The following is a 25228-nucleotide window of genomic DNA, read 5'->3' on the forward strand; positions in this document are numbered from 1 at the left end:
GCAAAAAATCTATGCTTCGTTTACGACAGAAATGAATTGAATACAACATGTCAAATGTATGAGATCCGCTTCGGTGGCAGTTAGGCCCACTCACTTAGCAAAAGCCCATTATGTGAAGGAAGCCCATTTAATATTAACTTGAAGCTGAACTGAATATGCAGAAAAGGGGAATGGGAGAGAAGAACACTAGAGCGAGAAATATCAGCTGAAAACTAGATTGTTGATCAGCAATTTCTGCTGCTTTCTTAATCTTAGGCAGAAGTAATATGCAATTTAGGTTAGAGAATGAAGTTGTTTTTATTACTTAAAAGTGATGTGTAAAATTCCGCCGTCGTCAAGTGAAATCAGTTTGTGAAGATGGAAGAATTGTTGAATAATAAGACATTCGCGGTGCACGCCGCCGCTGCGGCTACCTCCGTGGCCCTAGGCACTGCCGTGACATACCCGCTGGATACTCTCAAAGTCTTGATGCAGGTTTCATATATGTAAAACGGATCTCTTACTTGTTGTTTTCATAGATATCCATGGACAATATTCATACTAGGTAATTGTGTGATGAATTGAAAAATAGGTTGGCTCCACTCCGCTCACTGCAGCTGATGTTTATTACAGAGTGCGAGTTTTATCGGGATATTCAGGTAATTCTTGGTCTTTGAATGAGTGGAGCTCTTTCCGAACCAAATCATTTTTGTAATTATAAAATTGTTTTTCAGTTGTTGATCATTGTATTTCACCCCTTTCTAAATTCATTGGAAAATCCAAAATACCCCCAAAGTTGGTGCATTTTGGGCGCCAATAATCCAAGAGTATGACAATTGTGTTATAGCTCATTTTGTTTCATATATTGCTTTTATGCAGCATCATTCATACGTTTGTCTTTCATGTTTACTATAGGTTTGTATAATGGCGTTGGATGGCTGACTTTGGGAAGGACATTGGGTCTCGGTGTTCGATTTGGCATTTATGAGATATTGACCGCATTCTACAAGGGTAGCTTCAAATTTATGCATTTCTTTTGTTCTTTGTATCTATTCTTTGTGGATGTATGGGTGAGAAATGTTATCATATTATGGTAATGAGACTGCTTCTTCATTGTGGTGTATCCTTTGAACCATGTATTTTCGCATATTAGAGATGGTATTGTGCTCAGTGCTCACCCCAGTCTTTCCTCAACAGATGGTCGTGAGGATGATCATTTACTTCTCTCTGAGGCTCTACTGGCAGGATTTGCTTCTGGAACAGTCGAATCACTTATAAGCTCTCCATTTGAAATGATTAAAGTTCGTGCTCAGGTTGCTTCTGCTTCTGGCCTAACGCCCCCGCCATCTATTGTTGAAAAGAGTGCCGTTCCTCCTTTAGTTTCGAGATTACTTCCCAGATATTCCTTGGATATCAATGCAATGAGCAAATCCATGGGCCTTCTATCCACCCTAACCAATAGGAATGGAAACATATTGGATTCCTTGAAAGAATACCCATGGATGATGACAGGATCTGGGAAACCACCTCCTGTTAGCAATGTTCGAACCTTATCAGAAATTGTTTCTTTGGAAGGATGGACGGCTCTCTGGAGAGGTTATAGATCTGGTATAGTGAGAGATTCCATTTTTGGTGGCTTATTTTTTGGGAGCTGGCAATTTTTACACCAAGTCATGATCAACTGGAAAGCTGTGAATATGGATCCTATGCCAAGGTATATATTTAATCCTTTTTTGGTTTCTGATTATGTGATTAATTGATCTTTTAAGAGACAATTGACTTCATGATTTGTCTTGCCTAAATACATGTTCTCATTGGGTCTGCACATCGTAACAAATTAAGAAATACTCTATTAACTCGGCAGCAGTTCTGAGGAGTATGTATAATGTAATCATGATTCTCTAGAGATATGAAACTGAAAGTCTTCCTATTTTTTCTGTTAATACTTCATTTGCAAATTTGGTTGCTAATAACTTGAAAATTCTTGTTTGGTTCTGTACTTGCAAAAAAAAATGTCGATATCAATCTGTGGTAGCTATGCCCATAATTGCAGTTATGATAACATTATTTGTTTTCATCATTTTATATTAATGTTGTCATTCAAAGCATTTATTTAGTTTCTGATTTAAAGATCCGTCTTTATGAATTTTCTTTAAGCAATAATTTAGCTTCTGGTATAAAGCCTTGTTGTGAATTATGTAGGATATAACTAGAACAATGCTTAAATGATCTGCTAATTTTTTTTGCCTCACTTTTACAAATATCCGTCAGGTATGACAGTGAAGTTGGTCCATTATCGCCAGTAGCTGTTAGTTTTTCTGCTGGAGTTTCTGGTGCCTTTGCTGCAGCTGTTTCACATGGTTTTGATACCACTAGAAGTCGATCACAATGCACTATTTTACCTAAGGTATGGTGCTTGGTGACCAGAAGAGAGGTTCAAGGACTTAAATCTAAAATTGGTTTCAAAAGTGAATTCTACTTCGTATGTAGAATGTTTCTAATTTGTTAGTGCTTCATTGGGTTTGGTTTAGCATTTCGCATCATGTATCTTTTAGGTGTTTTGATATCCTTGAATGTTAATTTGTGGGTCATGTGTGAATGTGTCAAGTTAGTAGACTGAATTAGGTGTACTGTAAAAAAACTCCCCACCAAACCATACATATAATCCTTCAGCATTTTGGACCGCTATTTTGTATACACACTGTTGTTTTAGTATCCAACACCTTGCTCTCAGGCTAAGAAGTATTCTGTGTTATCCAGCCTCTTAGGTTTGATGAGGGGGTATATTTATACACCCTTGCGAAGGATATATATTTCAACTAAAATTCATAACTTATATTCTTATAAGCATATATGATATATCATCTATCTCCCTAGTCAATCTATATCTATTATCATGAAATACTTTTCTGCATGAAAATACCACGAGTGTTGCCATAGCTACTACCTCTAGTGGCTTGGATTGCCATGAAATGTCAATCTGAAAGCATGTTTGTAATGCTTAATTTATTCCTCTAAAAACTCAAATACCTATCTGAAACTGCTAGTTCTATATTTATCTTCCTTGTTGAGATATATAATTTCAAAATTTCCATTGGCAGTACTTATCCTTGGAGAGGAAATTTTTGAAGTGGCGTAAATCAGGGAATAGATTTGAGAGGCTCACTGGAATTCATCCAGCTGACAGAAATTTACTGCTGAATGGCATAGGGTTGAGGATGGCCCGTACTGGACTTGCATCATCTGTCATCGCTGGAAGCTACTATTTTGCTATCAATAACCTGATGTCGAGTTAAAGAACCCTTTAATTACAAGATTCAAATTAAAACCTTATATTTAGAATTTTGAGTGGGTTAACGTGCAAGGGAAAAAAAATCCTTGAATGCTTCTTATTGCGACCAGATACAGATATGCTTGAGTAAATTTGGTTGTTCAGTAACAAATACGCAAGATTACACTTTGGTGGAGTTTACCTTCCCTTCATAATGTCAGGTTCATATATCCTTTTTGGTGGATGCAATCTTATCTTTATTGCTTTTGTCTTATTACATGGGAAGATCATCCTATAAACTAGCGCACCTCTGCTTATATTTAAGTTGAGGGCTCCTTCTCTGGGGCTTGAGCCTTGAATATGCTGTCTTGTTAGTTGTTCAATCTGGTCTACATGCTTACTTATTTCGGTTGTAGATCTATTATCAGATCAACGATGGAAAGCATATGTAATTATTAGTCCGCATATTCATTAATTACACTTGTAAATAAGCGGCATAATAGGGAGTAGATTTGAAAGGTTGTGGGGGGCATGTATTCATTCAAGTTTTGGAATATTTTGATGGTTACAGAAAATGGACCCATTACTGCACTTGAGTTTTTTTAGTTTGTGCTATTAGTGGTACCTCCACTTTGCACAGGTTTGCGTCTCATGAATGCCGTCTCCTTTTGATACCATTCCCCTGTACTTGTAATCTGAAGTAGTTTCCATTCGACTCAGTTTTAAGCCTCTGATGTTAAGAGCCGTGGATTGCGATGATGAATTTTCTAAGCTAGCTCCTATGTTTGGCTGACAATGATTCTATACTATGTATAGTTTCGTATGTGTTTGATGTTCGTCTCATTTGTTGTCATGGCTCTATAACCTTAGAATCATCACACCTACTGGGTTAAATATGGCAGGTTTGGTTTGTGGTTGATGTCAAAGGCTTGTTCCCTTCCCCCTTTTGGTGTCTATGTCAAAGCTTTGTGAACAAGTTGAGGTTGGGCCATGAGAGGCATGTATTTTTTGCAATCATAGTATAATGACTTTTATTTTAATTTGGCCTTTCTCAAGCGAAGACAAGCCATGAAGCTTGTACACAGGGACTTGACTTTGCTCACAATTAATTGCTCTCTCTTTCTCTCTGTGATGCATGTGCATTTTGTTTCTCTACTATATGAAGCCTCTGTGGGTGAGATGATTACCAAGCTAACTTAGAAATGATACATGCATGAACATGTATTACGTTTCTTTTTTTTCAAGTTTCTCTCTCATCCTAAGAGGAATGCATTGAACACCTAAGCATGAAATTTTTATTTCAAGTGGTTAACTCAACTTGAGACTAAGGCTTCAGCTTTTGTATAATGAATCTACTTAATTTCTTTTTATCAAAGCTTCCATATGTAGCAATGGGGCATGTCGGTACTTTTTTTTTTTTAAATAAGGTACTGATATTTGTTGTAGACCTTTTTGTGCAACGTACATTATAATAATGGGAGGAACTGGATCATAGTTGTTGAGACCATTTAAATAAAGATGGAGTGTGAAGAATTTCAACCTAGGAACATCATAAGCAGCATATTGACTCACTCCTATAGTTTATAATTATATGTAACTGGGAAAGACAACTACTTCTATACTTGGTCTGAAAGTTATGAAATTGTCGTGTGTTTAATGTGAAATGAAATTCGAAATTGAAATTTGAACATGTTTGGATTATGGATTTGTACCTTATTTATTTGAATATTAGCTATCGACAAATATGAAGGTGGGCAAGATAGATCTAAGTAGATTAGATTGTTGTGGAAGCAACTTATTAATTTTGGAAAGTGGTTTAGATGTGTGTGGCTCCATGGATAAGCAATGCATGTGCATAAGTTAATGGAATTAGGATACCGTGGCTTTATGCCTTATCCATATGATTTTGTTGCACTACCGTTTCATTGTTCACTCATTTTCTCAAATCCTATTTTACGTACTATTTCATTGTTACAAATATTAGGATTGGTAATTAATTGTAAAAGAACGCCTTTTCAAGTAAATAGATCCAAGTGTACGTCAACTTGCAAACATTACATTTAATTTGAAATTTTTTTAATTGAGTTTCGATTCTGTGGGCTTAAAAAATCTAAAAAATGGTGGACGTATTTTCCTTTCCTTGATTATTAATTTGGAGAATGTTGGAAAGTTGAGTGTGATGGCATCAGAAATGACAGAATGCTTCCCTAAGCAGCCACCAAAAAAAAAAAGTGAATTTTGTGTACCATAGGGTTGTGATAAAAGACTCACACCAAATACCAATCATAATACAGAAAAACATAGCTAAAATAATTCGAAAAGTAAAAGAAATGATAATCAGCCAAGAGGAAGCTGAACAAACTACCAAAGAAAGTATACTTAAATATTTCGATCCAACCATACAGAGAGAGCCCACTAACCCCTCCTGTAAGCAAAATAAATAAGCATTTGATTTGATCTATAAGTACATATTAAGAAGGTATGATTGAGATAGAGTTACTTAGATGTATAAAATCCAATCACGGGCAACGAAGGTCATTTATAATAATAATAATAGTACTAATAAATTTGATGCATTTATTTATATTCAATATAAAAGCAAAAAGTAACGTGCCATCAATTTCTTAAAATTTGTCCATTTTCAATAATTAATGTATCTTATCCTTGTAGGCATGGATTCTAATCCCACGTGTCGTAATATCAAGACTGCCACATCAACATTTAAAGTCATCTCTGGGCACTACGTTTATGCAAAAACACAGATTTCCCAACTTCTAATAAGTACTATATTGATCACATACAACTTCCGCATTCCTAATAAACATCAATACATATTCTGATTTTCAACAAAAAGCTCTACTACTATCTATGATATTTTCATTTTTGTGTTTCTAGTATTTAGTATCTCATACGAAATATGCGACGATTGCTTAAGATACAGATATATAAAGATGGGAAATACAAAAAAAAGTTGTCAAGAATTAGGAAAGCTAATTTCATCAAGATCATCTAGTGAAAGGAAAACTTCATCCAAGCATGAAAGCTCTGCCCCACCACCATCCTCCTCCTCCTCCTCGTACACACGACAAACAACCCATTTACTATGATCCTGCAATAAAATAAAAAATGTTTTCCATAACCATGCATCTCTGCATATTTTTAAAATATAAAATTGAGACGACAACACTTACAATCTTGGAAGAATTTTTTTTTCTCGAGGAACTAGAACTAGAACTTGAACTTGAAACCTTGTATTCATGCATGATCCAATTAGTCTTGACGCCTTGCGAAGGCTCACCCATGTAAAAAGCAGAGCATTTTTTGACACCAACTTTTTTTGCACCATTTGAATAAATTGGCTCTTCAACTCCTATTGGTTGCCAATATCCACTCTCCGTTATCCTCTTTGCAGTTCTTCTGCTGTAAAAATACCACTTCTTCCCTTCCGACAATGCTTTACCTATATGCACATTCATTAAATCGTCAACTAAAATATAGTAAATCATTAATTAAAAATTACGAGTACCATCCAAGTCCCAAGGATCGTAAGGGTAAATATCAAGATCTGGGATGACATCTGGATGGTAAGGTAGCAGTGTCGCCTTCCGGTGGAGGAAATGGACCACCAATTCTTCATCCGTTGGGTAGAATCGAAACCCTGGAGGCAAATTCAAGTTGTTATCTCCCATTATTCTTGATTATGACCTATATGCAAATGCAATTCTTTGGACTTAACTATCTTTATAGTAGGAGTAATATGGTTGAAGATAGTAAGTGGTATATTGATGGTCAAGATATATTGGGGTATTTATAGTTAGAGAAGATGACGTGTGTATTTTGAAGATGGGCATCACCAAAGATCCAAGAGGGTATTGTTTTTTTGTTAAAAAATTAGGGTGTGCTGACATCCCACTCTAAAACAACTTTGATTGCTTTTAAAGTAACGGAATATGTTACCATTCAAGGGAACCTTGTTTCACTAGGAGTAGGAGAGAGTGTGTGTATTTATTTGATCTAGATATTACGTTTTGTTATATGATTAGTTGCATGAAATGTATAAGAACACTTGGATCATATATAGTTGGGGGTAAAAAGATTGTCATAAGATTAGAGTTGTACAAGCAATGAATATAAGGTGTCTTTGTTTAGACTAGTGAATATGTTGGTTGTTTGATAATCATGCTTCATCACACTTCATGCTTATATCATCAACCTTCCATGCCTATACCACACGTGGCATTGTGGCAAGCAATGGATTTGGTTGATCTGATGTGAGAACGCCCACATCAACTGAAGTACCTCTGCCCAATTATTTCAAATTATTACTTAAGATGTCCAAATTATTGTTTTTTTCGCTTAATTACTTGGGTTTGCTTATGTCCACTTTTGGAATGGACAAATAGACAAGGGGATTTGGGATATACATTACGACTTTGATGTAATGGAATGTTAATCTCTTATTTGAGGTTAGTTATGATTCACTCAAAGTTTTTATATTATTATCATTCGTTAAACAATTTTTATGGGATAATCATGATAGCCGAATAGAGATATTTATGTGGTTATAATTAGATTAATTACTTACCACAACCAACAAGATAAAACTGGATATTTCCAAGCTAGCTAGTGCTTATCTAGTAAACCAACTAATGAGGGTTGGTTCGGTTATTATCCTTCAATATTTTTATTCTATTAAATTAAACAATTTAACTGGATCGGAAAAGTTGATATGATTCCATGAACTAGAGTCTTTGAAAATGGATTGCGAAAGTAATCTTTAGGCGATCGATTATCATATTATTTTTATCTCCTTGTTTGAGTGGTTTTCTCTAATTTTTTCTTTCCGTGGAGATGCCAATAAATTCGATTTGATTCTTAGTTAATAATCTAGCTTAAAATTATATATGTTCATACATGCTACTCTCTCTGTCCCATAGAAATAGGTCAAATTTCTTTTTTCGTTCGTCTAATACAAATAATCAATATCCATTTATAGTAACTTTTTCTCATTCTCTTTTACTTTATCTTTATAGGCTAGCTCCATCATCCATAAATTATTTCAACTATTTTTTCCGCTTCTCTCTTATTGTATATACCAATTAAGCACTAAAACCTATGTAATCCTCGATTAGCCTATTTATATGGGACGGAGGGAGTATTATTGAAATTTTAATTTTGGAACAAATTGATGAATTTGAATATATTTTTGATAATTAATCCCCCAAAAATAAAAGATTATCTGTAGCTAGACAAACCATTTACTTGACGCTATAACATACGATGCTTGATTTGTGATATTGATATACAGAAGTGGAATAAGGTGTTTCTCCACAATGTTATGGCGTCTTGTTATAGAATGAGCGTGTGATTTTGAACCATGATTTATTTTTTTTACCATGGTGTGGGATCTAGTGTACTATCATTGAGTCACGTCATCTTCTCCAATTATTTTAGCCTATCATTTATTATACGGCCTATAGAAGGCTGAGTGTGTATTTGATCATTCTTTTTCTAAAATAAAAGGGCTCCCTCGGATTTCACAACGTGAGCTCATACAATTGAAATTATAAATTCCCATTATCGAGCAGAAGTCCAACGAAATTGATGGTGAAATGAATTGGTTTGGATTTAAATCCCTTTAAAAATTTCTCCCATTCTTATTTCGAACATTGTCGGGAAAAAAGCCCATTTTGAGTCCGTATCAATTAAAAACATAACAACTGTAATATAAGTTCGCGTTAAAATAAAACCAATCTTCTAATTCAGAATAAAAAACTATCTCAATATTATGTATTAAAATTATCAATACAAAAATAAAACTTTCTTAATAGATTTGTGTTGATAAAATTATATCTTTGTGTTTGAGATTTAAATTTACATGTTATATTGATAAAGTTATATCTATATATTGAGAAATTTCCAACATAATGTTAAAGTTCTAGATTCTGAATTGGGAATTAATTAGCATTTGATTATCCCTATAATATATTATCCACTTTTATCCCCACCCTACCACGATACCGTAATATAATTAACTTAAGCTACACACTTAATAAGAAATAAAACACATATATTTAAAAAATAAATAAGTCAAGCGATAAATAGATGTTTTAAATATATAAATTATAAATTGAAAAATTCCAAATTACATTTGGGCTATCCTATGTAGTTATGTTTTTTATGAGTAGTTTATTTTATGTAATCCCTCCATCCCATTGAAGATGATCCACTTTCCTTTTTAATTTGTCTCAATTAAGATGATCCATTACTTAAGATGAAAATTCTTTTATCTCTACTTTATTCCTTCTCTGTTACTTTACTTTCTCCTCTCAACACACAAAATAAATTTGTATAAAATTATGTGCCGTCCAAAAAAAGGGGTATTTTTCTTGGGATAGAGAATATATTGAAGGAAATCTAGTCACACTCATGACTCATTAATGAACAAAGTGGAAGATCTCTGACAAGTGGGAAATTAAGGGTGTACTAGCTTCTTTATTATATTTTCCTCAATTTAAAGTAAAAGTAATTCTTAGGACGTCGTGATAAATATAGCCCCAGCTATATGGGGAGCTACCTTGGATTTTTTTTTCATTTGTTGAAGAATGAGTTCATTTAATACTTATAATACAATAATTGGGTCCACTTGAATTATGCCATGTATGTTTAAGCACCATTTAAATTCTCCCAATTGGGGTGCAGCTAAATATAATCAATTTGCATGTAAACCATTTAAATTCTCACAGCTAAATATAATCAGTTGCATGTTCGCATTATTGTACAATTGGTTATGGTGATAGTACTGCATTATTATTAAATGGAGTATGATAAAATTAGTTTAATGACTGCACATTCCATAACAACAAGAGATGATATAATATAAAAAAAAATGGCATATTTCCATTGAAATAAGAAGAAACTGATTACAGTTGTGATTTTAACTTATAAATCATTCTCTACCCATTGTTGCCATTTCCACCCTCCAATTTCTTTGTTTTTCCCTTTCCGAAAAGAAAGATTAAAACAGAGCAAACATAAGAAAAAGGAAATATACCCCCAATGAGAATACATTCAAACCCTCACTGTCAACGAATGCTTCAAGCTTCCCACATGAAGAAGATGTTCCCCCAATCCAACCTTTCTCTTCCCATTCTCATCCACAACGCTCAGATGCTTACAAACATCGACGTCGAATCGAGCCACCCCTTCTCCCCCTGCCTCTATATGCATTTTCTGAAATCCCACCAGCTGTTTCTGAGGTGCATTGTGCTGCTGCGGAGGGCTTGAAAACAACAGAACCGTGTGACTCCCTCTCATCTCCCCCACATTCTTCACTCTCAAATGAATATCGAATGCCAAATTCTCGCACCTCTCCTCCACAGCCTCGATCGACTTGCACTCGGACGAAAGACACGCATGCCCTTCTTCCAGAGCCAAGGACACAACCTTAGGCGCCGCGACTAACTCATGACTAAACGTAGTGTAACTCAGCCCGTCCCCGAATGAGAAGACCGTGGGGCCCTTGTAAAACCGGTAGCTCCGGCCAGGGAATCCCGTGGCTGGATTCGGCCTCATGTGCATGTCCGTCATATCGACCGTGTCAGCATATGATTCGGGATACCATGTCATAGGCAATCTCCCACCTGCAAATTCACAATAAAACTTTATAACTCTTCCCACAAATATAAAATCATAACAGAGTTGGTGTGCTTTCTTACTAGGGTTGTAGGCCCCGAATATGACGTCAGCGATGGCAGCCCCGCCTGCCTCACCGGGGAAGCCGACCCACAGGATGCTCGTGATCTTGGGGTCTTCTTTGGCGAACTGCACATCCATTCCTCCACCCGACATTATCACGAGAATCACGGGCCCCTTGGAGACGCTTGCAACCTCGGATACCAAGAGCTGCTGCTGCCCTGGGAGAGTGATGTTCACTCTGTCCAGACTCTCCCTCTCGATGGACTGATCCGATCCCATCACCAGCACTACAGCATCAGCGGATGCGGCCACCTTCTTGGCCGCGTCCACTTGAGCTGTGGCGCATGATGTGTCAGCGCAACCAGGCTGATACAATGTGGCTGTTGAGGCCGTTAGGCCCTGCAACGGGGTCGTGTACTTGCATGGAATTCCTGAAAATCATCCCTATCAAAGACTGATTTCTGATTTGCTACTACATTGATGAATCAGTGAGAAAGAGTGCATACACACCTTCGTAGTTGCCTAGCATGGTGTGTGTTACGTTGGCATTGGGGCCGATAACGGCCAAGGACTTGATGGAAGCAGAGGATAGAGGGAGGGAGCCAGCGGAGTTCTTGAGCAGCACAATGCCTTGTCGTGCAACTTCACGAGCAAGGTTCTGGTTTTCTGGTGTGCAAACGTCTTTAGGTCCGAGCTTGCCATAGAGTTGGTTGGTGGGGTTACCGTCGAAGAATCCCAGCCTCATCATGGTTGCGAAGTTGTTTGAGACAGCTTTGTCAATGGTTGTCTCGTTGAGCAGGCCACGATCGACTGCTTTTTGAGAGTAGTCGCTGAGGAAAGTACCGCAGTTGAGATCCAACCCTGCATTTACCAACAAATTTTTGAATTAGTTATCAAACAGATTCAACCTTTCAAACTCAATAAGCATGCAGACCTGAATTCACAGCCAATGCAGCTGTTTCTTCCGGTGTGTTAGTGTATTTTTGTGCATTAAACATCTCGTGCAGCGAATCACAATCCGAAACTATATAACTGCAGGAAAAGAATAGGTATTAGAAGATGTTCCATTTTGCAAGTAGTAGTAATGAATAAAAGAAACATAGCGTGTCACCCGTTCAACTTCCACTGGCCTCGAATGACACCAGCCAAGAGGTCAGGGTCACCACAAGTGGGCTTGCCATTTACTTGATTGTAAGAGCACATGACGCTCGCCACATCTCCATCGATAACACAGCTCTTGAACGGCGGCTGGAATGTGTCGTCCATATCCTGCTGCGTCACCTAATTGTACATAAAAACACAATGATATCTTCAAATCTTATGCTACTATTATATAGTATGATGGAGTTATAAATTGGTTGAGTAGTAGGTAGTACGATAGCGTTGAAATTGTATCTCTGTATTCCTTTCCAGTTATCGACATCATAAGCCGTGTAGTGCTTGCAGCAGGCAGCAACCTTGAGCTTCTCCTTATCGCCATCATCTCTCTCCTGCAGGCCTCTCACATACGCAGCCCCGTATTTGCTGGAGAGGACGGGGTCTTCTCCCGGAGTCTCCTGCCCCCGTCCCCATCTCGGGTCACGGAAGATATTCACATTGGGCGACCAGTATGTCAGCCCGGCTAACCCTACATTGTGCATTGCTCTTGCCTCCGTCGACACTACCTGCACCCAACCACCACTTTGAATTCCTAATCACTCATTCATTATCGAAAGGGATGTTTTAGTTAACAAGCTAGATCTATCAATGGCGGTGATTAATCTTAGTCTGTTAACCAGTCTTAATCAAACCATCTGTATTTTCAAACCAAATAAAGACTAAAACCAAAAGAGGCTTCGGATTCATTATGCAAACTTCAATAATGAGTAGTTAGCCTGCTTTTTAAAAAGTGACAATAGAAATAATAGTAAAAAAGAATAATTTGTGGTAGATTGGCTTTTCTTCTGAGTTGAGCAATTAGCGTAACAACGTCTGAAATACGACAGCTAGTGATAATCAGCTAAAAGAGTAGCTGGACACAAGATTGCATAATTCATAGAATATAGCAATGATAGCGACATACGTCCGGAATAATGCAAAATGCCGGTGTACTTCAACTTTCCAAAAGCAGGAGAGCCTCTAATAATGGATAAAATCAAATGAATTAATAAAATATGCAAAAGCTCAATGTTGATATCTTGACTCCACTTTCGAGTAATGCAGATGAAAATGAGGAAAGAAGTATACCTTGCCAATGGTGTGAAAGAGAGATTCGTTAAATGTGGCAGCGGTGAGGATGACCTGAGGGAAGCTAGTGGCGCCCGGGACGAGGGAGGTGAAGCGGGTGCCCGGGCCGACATTGGAGACGCCGTGCAAGGCCTCGGACCACCACTCGTAGTTGGGTATCCCGAGGCGGGGAACCCCCTTGGCAGCATTCACGAGCCACCCGATTTTCTCCGGCAGAGTGAGCCTGCTCACTAGGTCGCTCACCCGGGCTTGCACGTCCAATGACGGGTCGCAGAAGCTCAGGTTCTTCAGCCCGGGATTGTTGGCCACATCGCACGCGAAAACGGGCTGGGCCTGGCTAAGAATGGGCCTCAAGCTCAGGAGGACTATGCAGAGCGCGGCCAAACAGGGGAAGCCAGCAGGAGCCATTTTGAAGAGCTCCCTGCAAAAATAGAGAGAGAGAGAAATAGAATGGAGAAGTGATGTTGAGCAGTGCTTTTTATAGAGATGAGGAATTTTTAATATATGTTGTTTTGCGCACACCCGTGATGGATAACTCTTGGGGTCCATTGTGAATTATAATACTCTCACTTTGTTTACTTCTTACTCTTTCCCTTTCCCTTTCCCTATCCATCTCTCTCTAAAAAAGAGAAAAGGGCCAAGATTTTCATAGGAAAGCATCGCAGGACTGTTATATGAATCCGTGAAGATAATTCTTATATATACGAGACAGGTTTTGTTTCAAGGTTTATTGGAAAGAACGTGTGTTTGAGCTTTAATTAATACTTAAAATGTGGCCATGTGGGGCTGCTGATGCGTACAGTTTTTGTTGTATGTATAATGTATGCCAAGGATGTAAGAATATTGGAGATTTGGAGTGGCTGGCAATGATTTATTACGTCTCATTAATTGTGGAACTTTAATTAATTTATTTAGGAAACTCTTTGATTGGTTTATAAAAATGTGTAAAGTTTCTGAAATTCACAATTCTGCACCACTTTGTTATCAACTTGACAATGTATACTTAAAGGCGTGGGTATTTATATTTGGAAATCCTATTCAATTTTTTCGGAAACGTCTCTATTACTGGAGTAAATGTGCCACTGCCATTGCCAACACGACGACGTCGTCGTTTGTGTCGTACTCTTTGGAATATTACCTAAATCAGATTTAGTGTTCTGTTTACACAATTTTGATACTATTACTCACAAAATAAAGTTGAGGAAATCTTATCTTCGACTCATGAGGGAAACAAAATTGATGCTAACGATTATTATAGTCATATAGTGTGTGAATGAATAAAGACAATTCTATTCCTTCATTCGAAATCAAATAAAATTTAGTACTACTAAAAGAAAGCAATATTGTTCATATGCTAGAGCAATCAACACAGTACATCGCGTTTGCACACTTTTGTTTAGTATACTTTCAATCAAACTTTAATTATAGTGCGATTACTTAATGCCATTTTTGAAAGCCAGAAGAAATTATTGGTTGGAATGATATTAAATTATTAATTGATTGTAGATGAACAAAATTATAGGGAGGTGCTCTAGAAGGATGCGACAACAACCATCTTCTCGCGGTGTTTTATTCAACCAATATTAGGTATCACTTTAATGTAGAATTTCAAACTGTATATCTTTTGGGAAACTACTTAATTCCTTACGTATAATATAATATACATTTGGTAGTTCACTTTTATTTTTTAATTTCCAAATAGCTTACATTAATCTCCTGCACGCAACATAAAACATGCAATTAACACAATTAAAATTTTAACTACTTTAATTAATATTCTCAACCTTGCAATTAATGACAGTTATGGGCGCGCACCCTGATACGGGCCTCGTAATTTTTATCACACCATATCTTGACCAGCACGATTACAAGATCTCCAACATACCATCATCTTATTATTATTATATTTAACATATCTTTTGTAATCGAATAATTAGTATTTTATTATTTGTTTATTTATAGGGTTTAGATCTCTTATTTATATGAGATCTTTTAGATGATAAATTATGGAGAAATAAACTTATTATTATCTCATTCTTCACAAACCCTAACACCTCAAATAGGGATAATCTTTCACTTTGCTGCCACAATACATAATGAAATCATTATAGAAGAGAGCACAGAAGAGAATGGGAGCGTGAATTGTCGCGTAAGAATGATAAAATAATTTAATTCTTCATTCTTAATTATAATGAAATATTCCAAACATATTTATAATATGTGTGTAAAAAAGACCTTAACTAAATTAATACTAACAAACTAAATCAAATACTCCTATAATCCTAACAACTTATGGAAATAAATAATACAAATAATACAAATTATATTCTAGGTTTATAGAGAAAATTAGTGATATGGAAAAGAGATCCCCTACGGAAGGAGATACAAATTAAAACGGGCAGAAACATTCTAAAAATAGTTTCAACGTATGTCTTGTGTCAAAACCTTAGGTGGTGTTTGGTTTACTAGATAAAAAAGTAGTAAGATAAAGTATAGAATTAAATTGTGAGATTATTTAGTAGGTGGGGGTTGACTATGATTAATTATCACATGACTATCCATCTAAGATTAAGTCATGAGATTCAATCTCATGAACCAAATATAATATGAATTTAATCAAGGATATAATCTTGCAAACCGAATACCGCTTACTATACTACTCTCTCTGTCCTACTCTGTTATGAATTGAAGAAGAAGACTACCTAATTGAAATCAAGAATACAGAGGATATCTGGGAAAGAACGAAATCTTATTGAGGGAATTATTTGCTAGAGAACAGAAACTCAAGATTACAACAATGGAGAGACTAATCCAGCTCTCTTGACTTTTACACACCATTTTATATTCAAGGGCAACAAATAATTAAACTCTCTAACTAATTCAGAAACAGTTACCAAACTAACTAGCTAGCCAACGGCTAGTTTCTGGTGTGACTACCGAGCTCACTGAGGAGTTGAGCTGGCATAGCTGAGATGACTTTTCAAACCTCACAATCCTCCACCTTGAATGGTCAGATCAATCTTTCTTGCACACAAGAATCAACTCCTTGCAATGCTCAAGCTTGTCTCTGCCAAGAACTTTGGTGAGCATATCAGCTGGATTGTGAAGAGTATCAATCTTTACAACTTTGACCCTACCTTTCTCAACTTCATCTCTAATAAAGTGAAGCCTCACATCGATGTGTTTACCTCTCTCATGGAAGTATTGATGTTGGGCTAAACAGATAGCAGAGCTGCTGTCACAGGAAACTGGTATAGTTTCTTGAACTATCCCAAAATCAACAGCTACACCTTGTATCCAAAAACTTTCCTTCACGGCTGAGGTAAGAGACATTTATTCGGCCTCAGTCGTTGAGAGGGCCACAACACTCTGCAGGCTGGACTTCCAGCTCACCACAGGCCCAAACAAGGTAAACAAGTATCCAGATTGAGATTTCCTATTATCCAGATTTGTGGCAAAGTCAGCATCACAATAACCAACCACTGCCTCTTGACCCACCTTGCTACTCCTTTTGAATAGTATTCCACAACTACTAGATCCCTTCAAGTATCTGAGAACCCACTTAAGTGCACTCCAATGTTCCTTCCCTAGATCAGACATATACCTGCTTGTAACACTCAAGGCATAGGAGAGATCAGGCCTAGTGCAAATCATTATATACATGATACTCCCAACAACACTTGCATAAGGAATCTGATCCATTTCAAGAGACTCATGTTTAGATTTAGGCGCCCGACTCTTGGACAGCTTAAAGCTCTGAGACAGAGGAGTTGCTGCTTCCTTCACATTACTCATGTTAAACCTCTTCAAAACTCTTTCAATATATTCTGATTGAGTTAGCCACAACTCTCCACTGCTCATGTTCCTCAGAATATCCATACCAAGTATTTTCTTAGCTTCTCCAAGATCTTTCATCTCAAAACAACTCTGCAGCTCATCCTTAATTTTCTGGACTTCTTTCATGGATGGTCCTGCTAATAGCATGTCATCCACGTATAAGAGTAGGTAAGCCACAGCAACACCTTTTACCTTCTTGATATAAACACAATCATCATAGCTGGACCTCTGAAATCCCAGCCTATCCATCTGTCCATCAAACTTTTTATTCCACTGCCTAGGACTCTGCTTGAGCCCATAAAGACTCTTTTTGAGCAGGCAAATCTTATTCTCTTCTCCCTTCTGTATAAACCCTTCTGGCTGCTCCATAAAGATAGTCTCCTCAAGATCCCCATTGAGGAAAGCAGTCTTTACATCAAGCTGTTGCAATTCCCAATTTCATTGATTTGCAACAGCAAGCAAGATTCTAATAGAAGCATGCTTTACAACAGGTGCAAATACTTCATTGAAATCCGCTCCTTCTTCTTGAGTGAAGCCCCGGGCCACCAACCTAGCCTTGAACTTAATCTTGTTTTGGCAAGTAGTTTCTAGTTTCTTTTTGAACACCCATTTGCAACTGATCAGCTTTCTATTTTCTGGACCAGCCTTTAGTTGTGACTTATCTACAAGCAGCCATGTTTTGTTCTTGAGTAAAGACTGAATTTCATCATTCATAGCTTCAATCCATTTGTCTTTCTCTTTACTCAACATTGCTTCCTTGTAGGAAGCTGGATCTACATACTCAACATTTTCTGCTACACAGAGAGCATAGAAGACCATATCAGCTTCAGCAAATCTGGAGGGAGGCTTCACATTTACTCTCCTGACCCTATCCCTTGCAAGCTGATAGTTCTCCAGATTTTCTAATGGTTGAGAGCTTTCTCTACCTTGACCAGGATCAGCACTCTCTTGCTGACTCCCTCCTTCCTGGCTAGCACCACTACTACTGGGAGAATTATGGACCTTCACCTCAAATAGATAACTGGTGGCTTTATCACTGTTATCTTTCTGACTCAGAAATGGCATTTGATCTTCTACAAAAACTACATCCCGGCTAATTATGACCTTCTGCTTACCAGGCTCAATACACTATAACCTGTAGCCCTTAACACCACTTTGATAACCCAGCATTACACATTTTAGGGCCCGAGCTTCCAGCTTGTTGTTCTTTATGTGTGCATAAGCAGCACACCCAAATACCCTGAACTTTGAGTAATCTCCATGACTACCAAACCACCTAAAATCTGGTGTCTCAGATTTCAGGCTCACAGCAGGGCATTTATTAATCAAATAAGCAGCTGTGCAAACAGCCTCTCCCCAGAATCTTTTACTCAGACCAGAGGTAAACAACAAGAACCTAACTCTCTCAAGAATAGTCCTGTTCATTCTCTCTGCAATCCCATTTTGTTGGGGGTTGCTAGGTACAGTTTTATGGCGCTTGATCCCTCTATCTTTACAGAATTCCTCAAATTCCTTAGACAAGTACTCAAGCCCATTATCAGTCCTAAGGCACTTAAGACTTCTGCCCTTTTCAACTTCTACCTCTTTGCACCAATGCTTAAATTTCAAGAATGCCTCAGATTTTTCTTTCAAGACAAAAACCCATAACTTCCGAGAATATTCATCAATAATGGACATGTAGTATCTACCACCCCCCATGGTATTAACTGGAGATGGCCCCCAAAGATCGCTATGAACATAATCTAGAAGGAACTGAGAGGTGTGTATACCTGCTGGAAAAGGATTCTTCTTAGACTTCCCAAGTATGCACTGCTCACAAGAACCTAGCTTGTTGGAAGTATCTCCTGTGATCGATCAGCCCTTTCCTTATCAACTCTTTTACTCCACCTTCAGCCGGATGCCCGAGTCTCAGATGCCACACCTTGAGACTATCAACAGCAACTGAATGAGACTCATTAACAGCAGCCTCTGCAAGAAGGTAGTATAGGCTATTTCTCCTCTCAGCTTCCATCAACACTTGCTGGCCCTTTTTTACCACCATTCTTCCACCAAATGAGGCAAAAGAAAAGCCCTTCCTCTCCAACATTCCCAGTGAGACTAGATTCCTTTTTATTTCAGGAATCCACCTTACATCCCCCAAGACCCTCACTGATCCATCTTGCATCCTCAATCTCACCATACCAATTCCCCTGATATTGCAAATATGATTGTTTCCAAGAAGTACAGTGCTTGTAGCCTCCTTCAACTCACAAAACCAGTGTTTATAGGGACACATATGGAAGCTACACCCTGAATCCATAATCCAATATTCACTGATTCCACCCTCCACAACATTCATAATTTCACCAACCTCAACTTCTTCAACACAGTCAGAACTGTTCTGAGTCTTTCCTTCATTTGCTTGCTTCCTCTTCCAAGCAAAACAATCCTTCTTGAGGTGACCGGACTTCTTGCACCAATAACAAGATCTGGTTTCCTTTGGATCAGAAGTGGAGGCTTTGTTATCTTCAAATTTTTTCTTGAATTTCTGTTTCTTAAACTTCTTGATATTTAGGCTTTCTGCCACAACTTCAGAGGCCTTAGATGGAGTCTTCTGAAGCTCTTTTGCCCTTAAGGCAGCTTTAACCTCTGAGAGAGTAATAGTCTTCTCCCTTCCATACACCATAGCATTTCTTAGGTGGTCGAAACTTTTGGGTAGAGCATTGAGGAGCAGAATTGCTTGATCTTCATCGCTGACAGAGACATCTATGTTTTCAAGATCGTCCATTGCCTTTGAAAACTCCTCCAGTTGCTCACAAATTCCCTTATCTTCTTGAAAATGATAGGAATAGAGCCTTTGCTTCATGCATAGGCGATTTGCCAAGGAACGAGTCATGTACAGACCCTCCAATTTGGATAGAACCCCTGCTGCCGTGGTCTCATTCGCTACTTCTCTCAAGATCTTATCACCAAGACAGAGTATAACCACGCTATGAGCTTTGGCCTGAATTTCTGCCAATTTCGCTGCAGCTTTCTCATCCAAATCGGCCTTCTTTTCTTCACCATCCTTCTCCTTATCGAGCGCAGCAGATAACCCCTGCTGAATTAGCATTGCACGAATCTTCATTCGCCAAAGCCCAAAATCATTCGAACTAGTGAACTTTTCAGCCTCAAATCTTGACGCCATTCTTCAAACAGATGGCGTGCAGTAACAGAACTAGCCCTAAAACCAGAAAACACAATTCCCAAGTTCTCTTCTACGATTCCCACAGACGGCGCCACTTGTTATGAATTGAAGAAGAAGACTACCTAATTGAAATCAAGAATACAGAGGATATCTGGGAAAGAACGAAATCTTATTGAGGGAATTATTTGCTAGAGAACAGAAACTCAAGATTACAACAATGGAGAGACTAATCCAGCTCTCTTGACTTTTACACACCCTTTTATATTCAAGGGCAACAAACAATTAAACTCTCTAACTAATTCAGAAACAGTTACCAAACTAACTAGCTAGCCAACGGCTAGTTTCTGGTGTGACTACCGAGCTCACTGAGGAGTTGAGCTGGCATAGCTGAGATGACTTTTCAAACTTCACATACTCAATATGTCTATATTCTTGAATGACATGAGATTTAAGAAAAGTTATTAGGTAAAGTAAGTAGAGAAAAAATAATAATTGAATATTTTAATAAAAGAAGAGGAGAAAGTTCCAAATATAGAAATTTGGTACTATTGTACTAAATTTATTGAAATATGACCGGCTCACCAACTTTTGAATATCTTCAGCACATGTCCCTTTTGGGGAATTACAATTTGATAATCGAATTTTTCATTAAATTCTACTTATTTCGTTTTGTTTTAAAATAATACAGCTATAGACATACATGAAATGTGGTCTGGCAGGGTTAGATATGAATTGAATATAGTAGTGGCAAAATCAAAATATTCTTTTAGTAATTTAAAGGACGAAGAAATTGCTGATTCATGTAGGTACGCAACAATTATCAAATTAGTCTTTGCGATACCAGTGCACCAACTAATCATTACATTACTATCATATACTACCTCAGTCTTTTAAAAATTGTCCCACTTTAACCTGACACGGGTTTTAAGAAATGTAATGAAAAGTGAGTTGAAAAAGGTCCTACTTTTATATATTAGTTTTATAATAAAATATGAGTAGAAATGAGTTAGTGGAAGATAAGGTCCACTACCAAAAATGGTAAAAGTGAAATGAGACAAAGTTTGGGGGACGAATGAAAATGGAAAAATGAGATAAATTTCGGTGTACGGAGATAGTAATATCTATATTTCTCCAATGCAAATGATATAATAATGATTTATTCTGTGAAACGACGAAAGAATACAAACCAACAAAGGTCGAGATCATGATTCCTTCTTGGGAGTGCATATGGAGTATGGACCATATCAAAAATGGGATACAGCACACAATTTTTTATGCATCAGATCTTATAGCAGGTAACACCGAATTCAATAAAATAACTAATATTGTAAATAATATCATTATTTATTGTGGTTTTTCTCATGTACTAATTGATGGGCGGCAAAAGTGTTGAATCTTAATAGAAATGTGATAATGCATTAGCTCCCAAAATTCATGAAATATTTTTCATGGTTGGCGTTATTCAGTAGTGATTGTTACGCCATTCCGGTCGCCGTGCCTATGGATATAGAAAAGCACATACATATGTGCTTAAGGCGTTAAGCATGTTGTTATAGTTCCTAAGCACGAGCATGATGCACATTAATAAGATAGTCTTTTGTTACTCTCAATCAATAATATCTGTGCCTTGAATGAAATATTGGCCCCATCAAATAAGTATTTGATATGTTATCAATTAGTATAAGTAAAAGTCGTAATATCAAAAATTTACATAAGAATCTACTAAAACATAATAGTAGTAGTACTATAAGTAGAGGGACCATAAAATGTATTTTGCCTAATATTTAGTACTTCATTGGAAAGAGATAAGTAAAATATTAAAGGTACGATCTCATAAATTCACTATTATTCAAAAATACTCTTTACTAGTAATTGAACATTGGAGTGGGTCTAAAGTAAAAAACCAGAAGTTTCGCATTTCTTGGACTTGACCACTATTTTTCTTCGTTCCTCCAATTTAAGCAAATCACTGTCATCACAAAATTAGAAAACATTAATCGCCTTTATTATTTATATACTAATATTATTTCCATTTGAGTGGGTTCTACCTTTTTGTGTTTTGTTTTAACTCGTAGATAAATCCTTTGATTTGTCCAATCAAAAAACACTGGATTATTTTTATTTTTAATCTTTACTTTTTACCGAATGAGAATTCTAGTGGCAAAATGATAACCCGACAAGCTAAAGTTCTTGTTATTTTAGTGATGCGTGTCGTGTCAGCCGTTAGCCTATTATACAAATACTATAATTTTATAAACGTGAATTTTATATTACTAATACAATAATAAAAAGCTACAGAATAAGCTTGGTCACGTAGAAGAACTAAATTGGTCCAGTTTTTATGTATTACTTAATTAGGATATTTTTGAAGTATACTTTGCTTATTTGTTTTGTTTGTCTTGTTTCAAAACATAGGCAAGGGATCCCTATACTAACTAATTTAAATTGTGAGTTGAGTAATTTATTATTTGGCGTGGTACTTTATCGATATAAAATTAGTAAACTAGAGTCACTAGACTTGATTATGAGCAACGTTATCGAAACTGATTATGATAGTAAGTAAACACTGGAACATATGATAATAGCTCCGACTATTTACTGGTAAAAGTGATTTATGTTAAAAATTTGGACTTTCAGATGAGTAATTTAATGTAGTATATGTTATCTTTCAATTGATTAAATAAAGTGATTTAATAAAGATTAAATTTGAGATAAAAGTGTATTTATTCATTATGGAAATAAGTGTAGATATCATATGAGATTTTCTATTTGATAAGAGACCGAATAGAAAATAAAGAGGCTTATAAATATAAGCTAGGTTATGGTCCCCAAGTGTCAGAAGAACATCAATATTTCTGTATTCTCTTAGCAGACTATTGCGAAGAAGGTCCCTGATCGTTTAGTTAATTATCATAGAGAGATATAATTGTGCATTCAATTATTATAACAATTGCCGCAAACATAACAAAGAATATACTAATATTTTAGTGATAAAAAAAACTACTCTATCCAGTCCGAATGTTAGTGTTGTAATTTTACAAAATAAAAATATTAGTATTAAAGAGGTAGCCACCGTAATGGCACAAATAGCAGTAATGAACGCCATTTATATATAATCATCCTATAGTTTAAGATATGATTGGTTGTTGAAATTTATGATTCGTAGCTTAGAAAGATGGGAAGAGTCCCACTTGCTATAATCAATACAATCAGGCATAATGTCGGTTACCATCTCTCACATGCTAAAATTCATAACAATTTAATTTTACTTGTCGTGCAACATTATTCACGGGTTTATACAACATACTACTTATACAACATTATTCTTGCATGTCTTATTATACAACATACTATTCGATCACATTATGAGATGAAAACATGCACCTATTACCTCTTAGAATACCAATATGGAGTATAAATGATCTCTTGGTTATTACTCCCTCCGTCCATGAAAATTCGTCCCGGTTTGATCGGGCACGGGTTTTAAGAAATGTAATGGAAAGTGAGTTGAAAAGATTAGTGGATTGTGGGTCCTACTTTTAAAGTATTAGTTTTATAATAAAATGTGAGTAGGAATGAGTTAGTGGAATATGGGGTCCACTACCAAAAATGGTAAAAGTGAAATGGGACAAATTTTGGGGACGGACGGAAATGAAAAACTAGGACAAATTTTCGTGGACGGAGGGAGTATGAGTCTTCAGCCCTTAAAGATACAAGTTTAATAGAGTAATAGTAGTAGTAGCTAATCCCAATATAAATAGGGAAATTGGTTTCTAAAATCATAAACTTTGCCTAAAATTTGGTATTTTTCATGAACTTTGAAATTGGTATATAATATCATGAACTTTGCATTTTGTTTGGTATTTCCCAAACCCACTCAAATAATATATTTTCATCAAAATCTTATTTAACATAGGCAACCTTAATATGTTTTATAATATTTGAAACCACTTTTTAAGTTCATAACATGTAGCATAAAAAGTCACGTTGAAAACCACGTTGATTTAATTGTGCTAAATATGATAAAAAAGTCTCGTAAGTTAGTCAAATATAGCAATAAACATGCCGTGGAAAATACCAAACAAAATGCAAAGTTCGTGATATTATATACCAATTTCAAAGTTCATGGGAAATACCAAATTTTAGGCAAAGTTCATGATTTTAGAGACCAATTTCTCATATAAATAATCGATTAAAGTAAATCGACACATTATTCATATTTATTATTTTTGTTATAAAAAATTAATATTTTCATTAATCAACTAAAATAAAATTTATAATTAAAATGAAAATAAGAGGTTCAATAAGTTCTTTTATGCTTCTAGAAATTTCAGAAAAAATGTCTTAATTTGCAGGCCTTTTGAAATTTAGATTAAAGCCGCTGATCTTTCGGAATATGGGATATTGCCGGACGAATTTTTCGGAATAAGAGATTTTCGAATTTTCACGTATGTTCTTTTCTTTTTTCTTATTTCTTATTATTTTCTCACAATATTTATGAATTGACCAAATTATCCTTAATATTTTCACCACAATTTTATGGGTCGAAAGGCTATGTGAGTTGAAAGAACTTGGTATAAGCTTGAATATGATTTAAGAAAGGCTGATGCGTTGTGGCCAGATTATAATGTTATGCAGCTCAGTCTCATGCTCCTGTAAGAGAGAGATCCAATTTTTGAAATCAGTTGCTGACACATGGGCAATAAAGTTTTAACCTATTCAGATAGGAGTAGGTTTTTTTAACACTCCCTCCGTTCCAAGGTATTAGACCAACTTTCCTTTTTGGGATGTCCTAATATATTAGATTCATTTCTCTTTTTAGCAAAAAGCATCTATCTTATTTTATTCTCCACCTACTTTTTTCTCTCTTCTCTCCTCTACTTTTTCCCTCTCTCATACTTTACACTCTCTCCATTTTAACTATTTAAATATCAATTCCTTAAATCAAGCATCTATCTTATTTTATTCTCCACCTACTTTTTTCTCTCTTCTCTCCTCTACCTTTTCCCTCTCATACTTTACACTATCCCCATTTTAACTATTTAAATATC

General features: G+C 36.3%; 3 protein-coding genes across 3 annotated transcripts; 1 reads left to right on the forward strand and 2 right to left on the reverse strand.

The window, feature by feature from the left end:
• The first annotated feature begins 156 nt into the window (after window positions 1-156).
• Window positions 157-3524, forward strand: LOC125222614 (mitochondrial arginine transporter BAC2-like). Its single transcript, XM_048125325.1, has 6 exons — window positions 157-474; window positions 572-638; window positions 895-990; window positions 1177-1693; window positions 2251-2386; window positions 3081-3524. The coding sequence occupies exons 1-6, from the start codon at window positions 358-360 to the stop codon at window positions 3273-3275; spliced, it is 1128 nt and encodes a 375-aa protein (XP_047981282.1). The 5' UTR covers window positions 157-357; the 3' UTR covers window positions 3276-3524.
• A 2416-nt stretch (window positions 3525-5940) lies between these two features.
• LOC125185651 (NAC domain-containing protein 104-like) lies at window positions 5941-7011 on the reverse strand. The gene is made up of 3 exons (XM_048082211.1): window positions 6777-7011; window positions 6442-6710; window positions 5941-6359 (listed from the first exon to the last, which is right to left on the reverse strand). Exons 1-3 carry the CDS (start codon window positions 6937-6939, stop codon window positions 6225-6227), a joined length of 567 nt encoding a protein of 188 aa, XP_047938168.1. The 5' UTR covers window positions 6940-7011; the 3' UTR covers window positions 5941-6224.
• Window positions 7012-10125: 3114 nt separating this feature from the next.
• LOC125223730 (beta-xylosidase/alpha-L-arabinofuranosidase 1-like) lies at window positions 10126-13654 on the reverse strand. Its single transcript, XM_048127005.1, has 7 exons — window positions 13175-13654; window positions 12325-12612; window positions 12060-12229; window positions 11883-11980; window positions 11459-11809; window positions 10969-11379; window positions 10126-10893 (listed from the first exon to the last, which is right to left on the reverse strand). Exons 1-7 carry the CDS (start codon window positions 13580-13582, stop codon window positions 10322-10324), a joined length of 2298 nt encoding a protein of 765 aa, XP_047982962.1. The 5' UTR covers window positions 13583-13654; the 3' UTR covers window positions 10126-10321.
• Window positions 13655-25228: the final 11574 nt, after the last annotated feature.

This window comes from Salvia hispanica, chromosome 4 (assembly GCF_023119035.1).
Source record: "Salvia hispanica cultivar TCC Black 2014 chromosome 4, UniMelb_Shisp_WGS_1.0, whole genome shotgun sequence".
Lineage (NCBI taxonomy): Eukaryota > Viridiplantae > Streptophyta > Magnoliopsida > Lamiales > Lamiaceae > Salvia > Salvia hispanica.

Excerpts from the sequence above, each read along its gene's own strand:
- LOC125222614 (XM_048125325.1), top strand. The coding sequence starts at position 358 with ATGGAAGAATTGTTGAATAATAAGACATTCGCGGTGCACGCCGCCGCT. Across the intron at positions 991-1,176 it reads ATTGACCGCATTCTACAAGG|ATGGTCGTGAGGATGATCAT; the intron begins GTAGCTTCAAAT and ends TTTCCTCAACAG. Across the intron at positions 2,387-3,080 it reads AATGCACTATTTTACCTAAG|TACTTATCCTTGGAGAGGAA; the intron begins GTATGGTGCTTG and ends TTCCATTGGCAG.
- LOC125185651 (XM_048082211.1), bottom strand. The coding sequence starts at position 6,939 with ATGGGAGATAACAACTTGAATTTGCCTCCAGGGTTTCGATTCTACCCA. Across the intron at positions 6,711-6,776 it reads CGATCCTTGGGACTTGGATG|GTAAAGCATTGTCGGAAGGG; the intron begins GTACTCGTAATT and ends ATGTGCATATAG. Across the intron at positions 6,360-6,441 it reads AAAAAAATTCTTCCAAGATT|GATCATAGTAAATGGGTTGT; the intron begins GTAAGTGTTGTC and ends ATTTTATTGCAG.
- LOC125223730 (XM_048127005.1), bottom strand. The coding sequence starts at position 13,582 with ATGGCTCCTGCTGGCTTCCCCTGTTTGGCCGCGCTCTGCATAGTCCTC. Across the intron at positions 12,613-13,174 it reads TCTTTCACACCATTGGCAAG|GTAGTGTCGACGGAGGCAAG; the intron begins GTATACTTCTTT and ends GGTTGGGTGCAG. Across the intron at positions 11,981-12,059 it reads GGCCAGTGGAAGTTGAACGG|TTATATAGTTTCGGATTGTG; the intron begins GTGACACGCTAT and ends CTTTTCCTGCAG.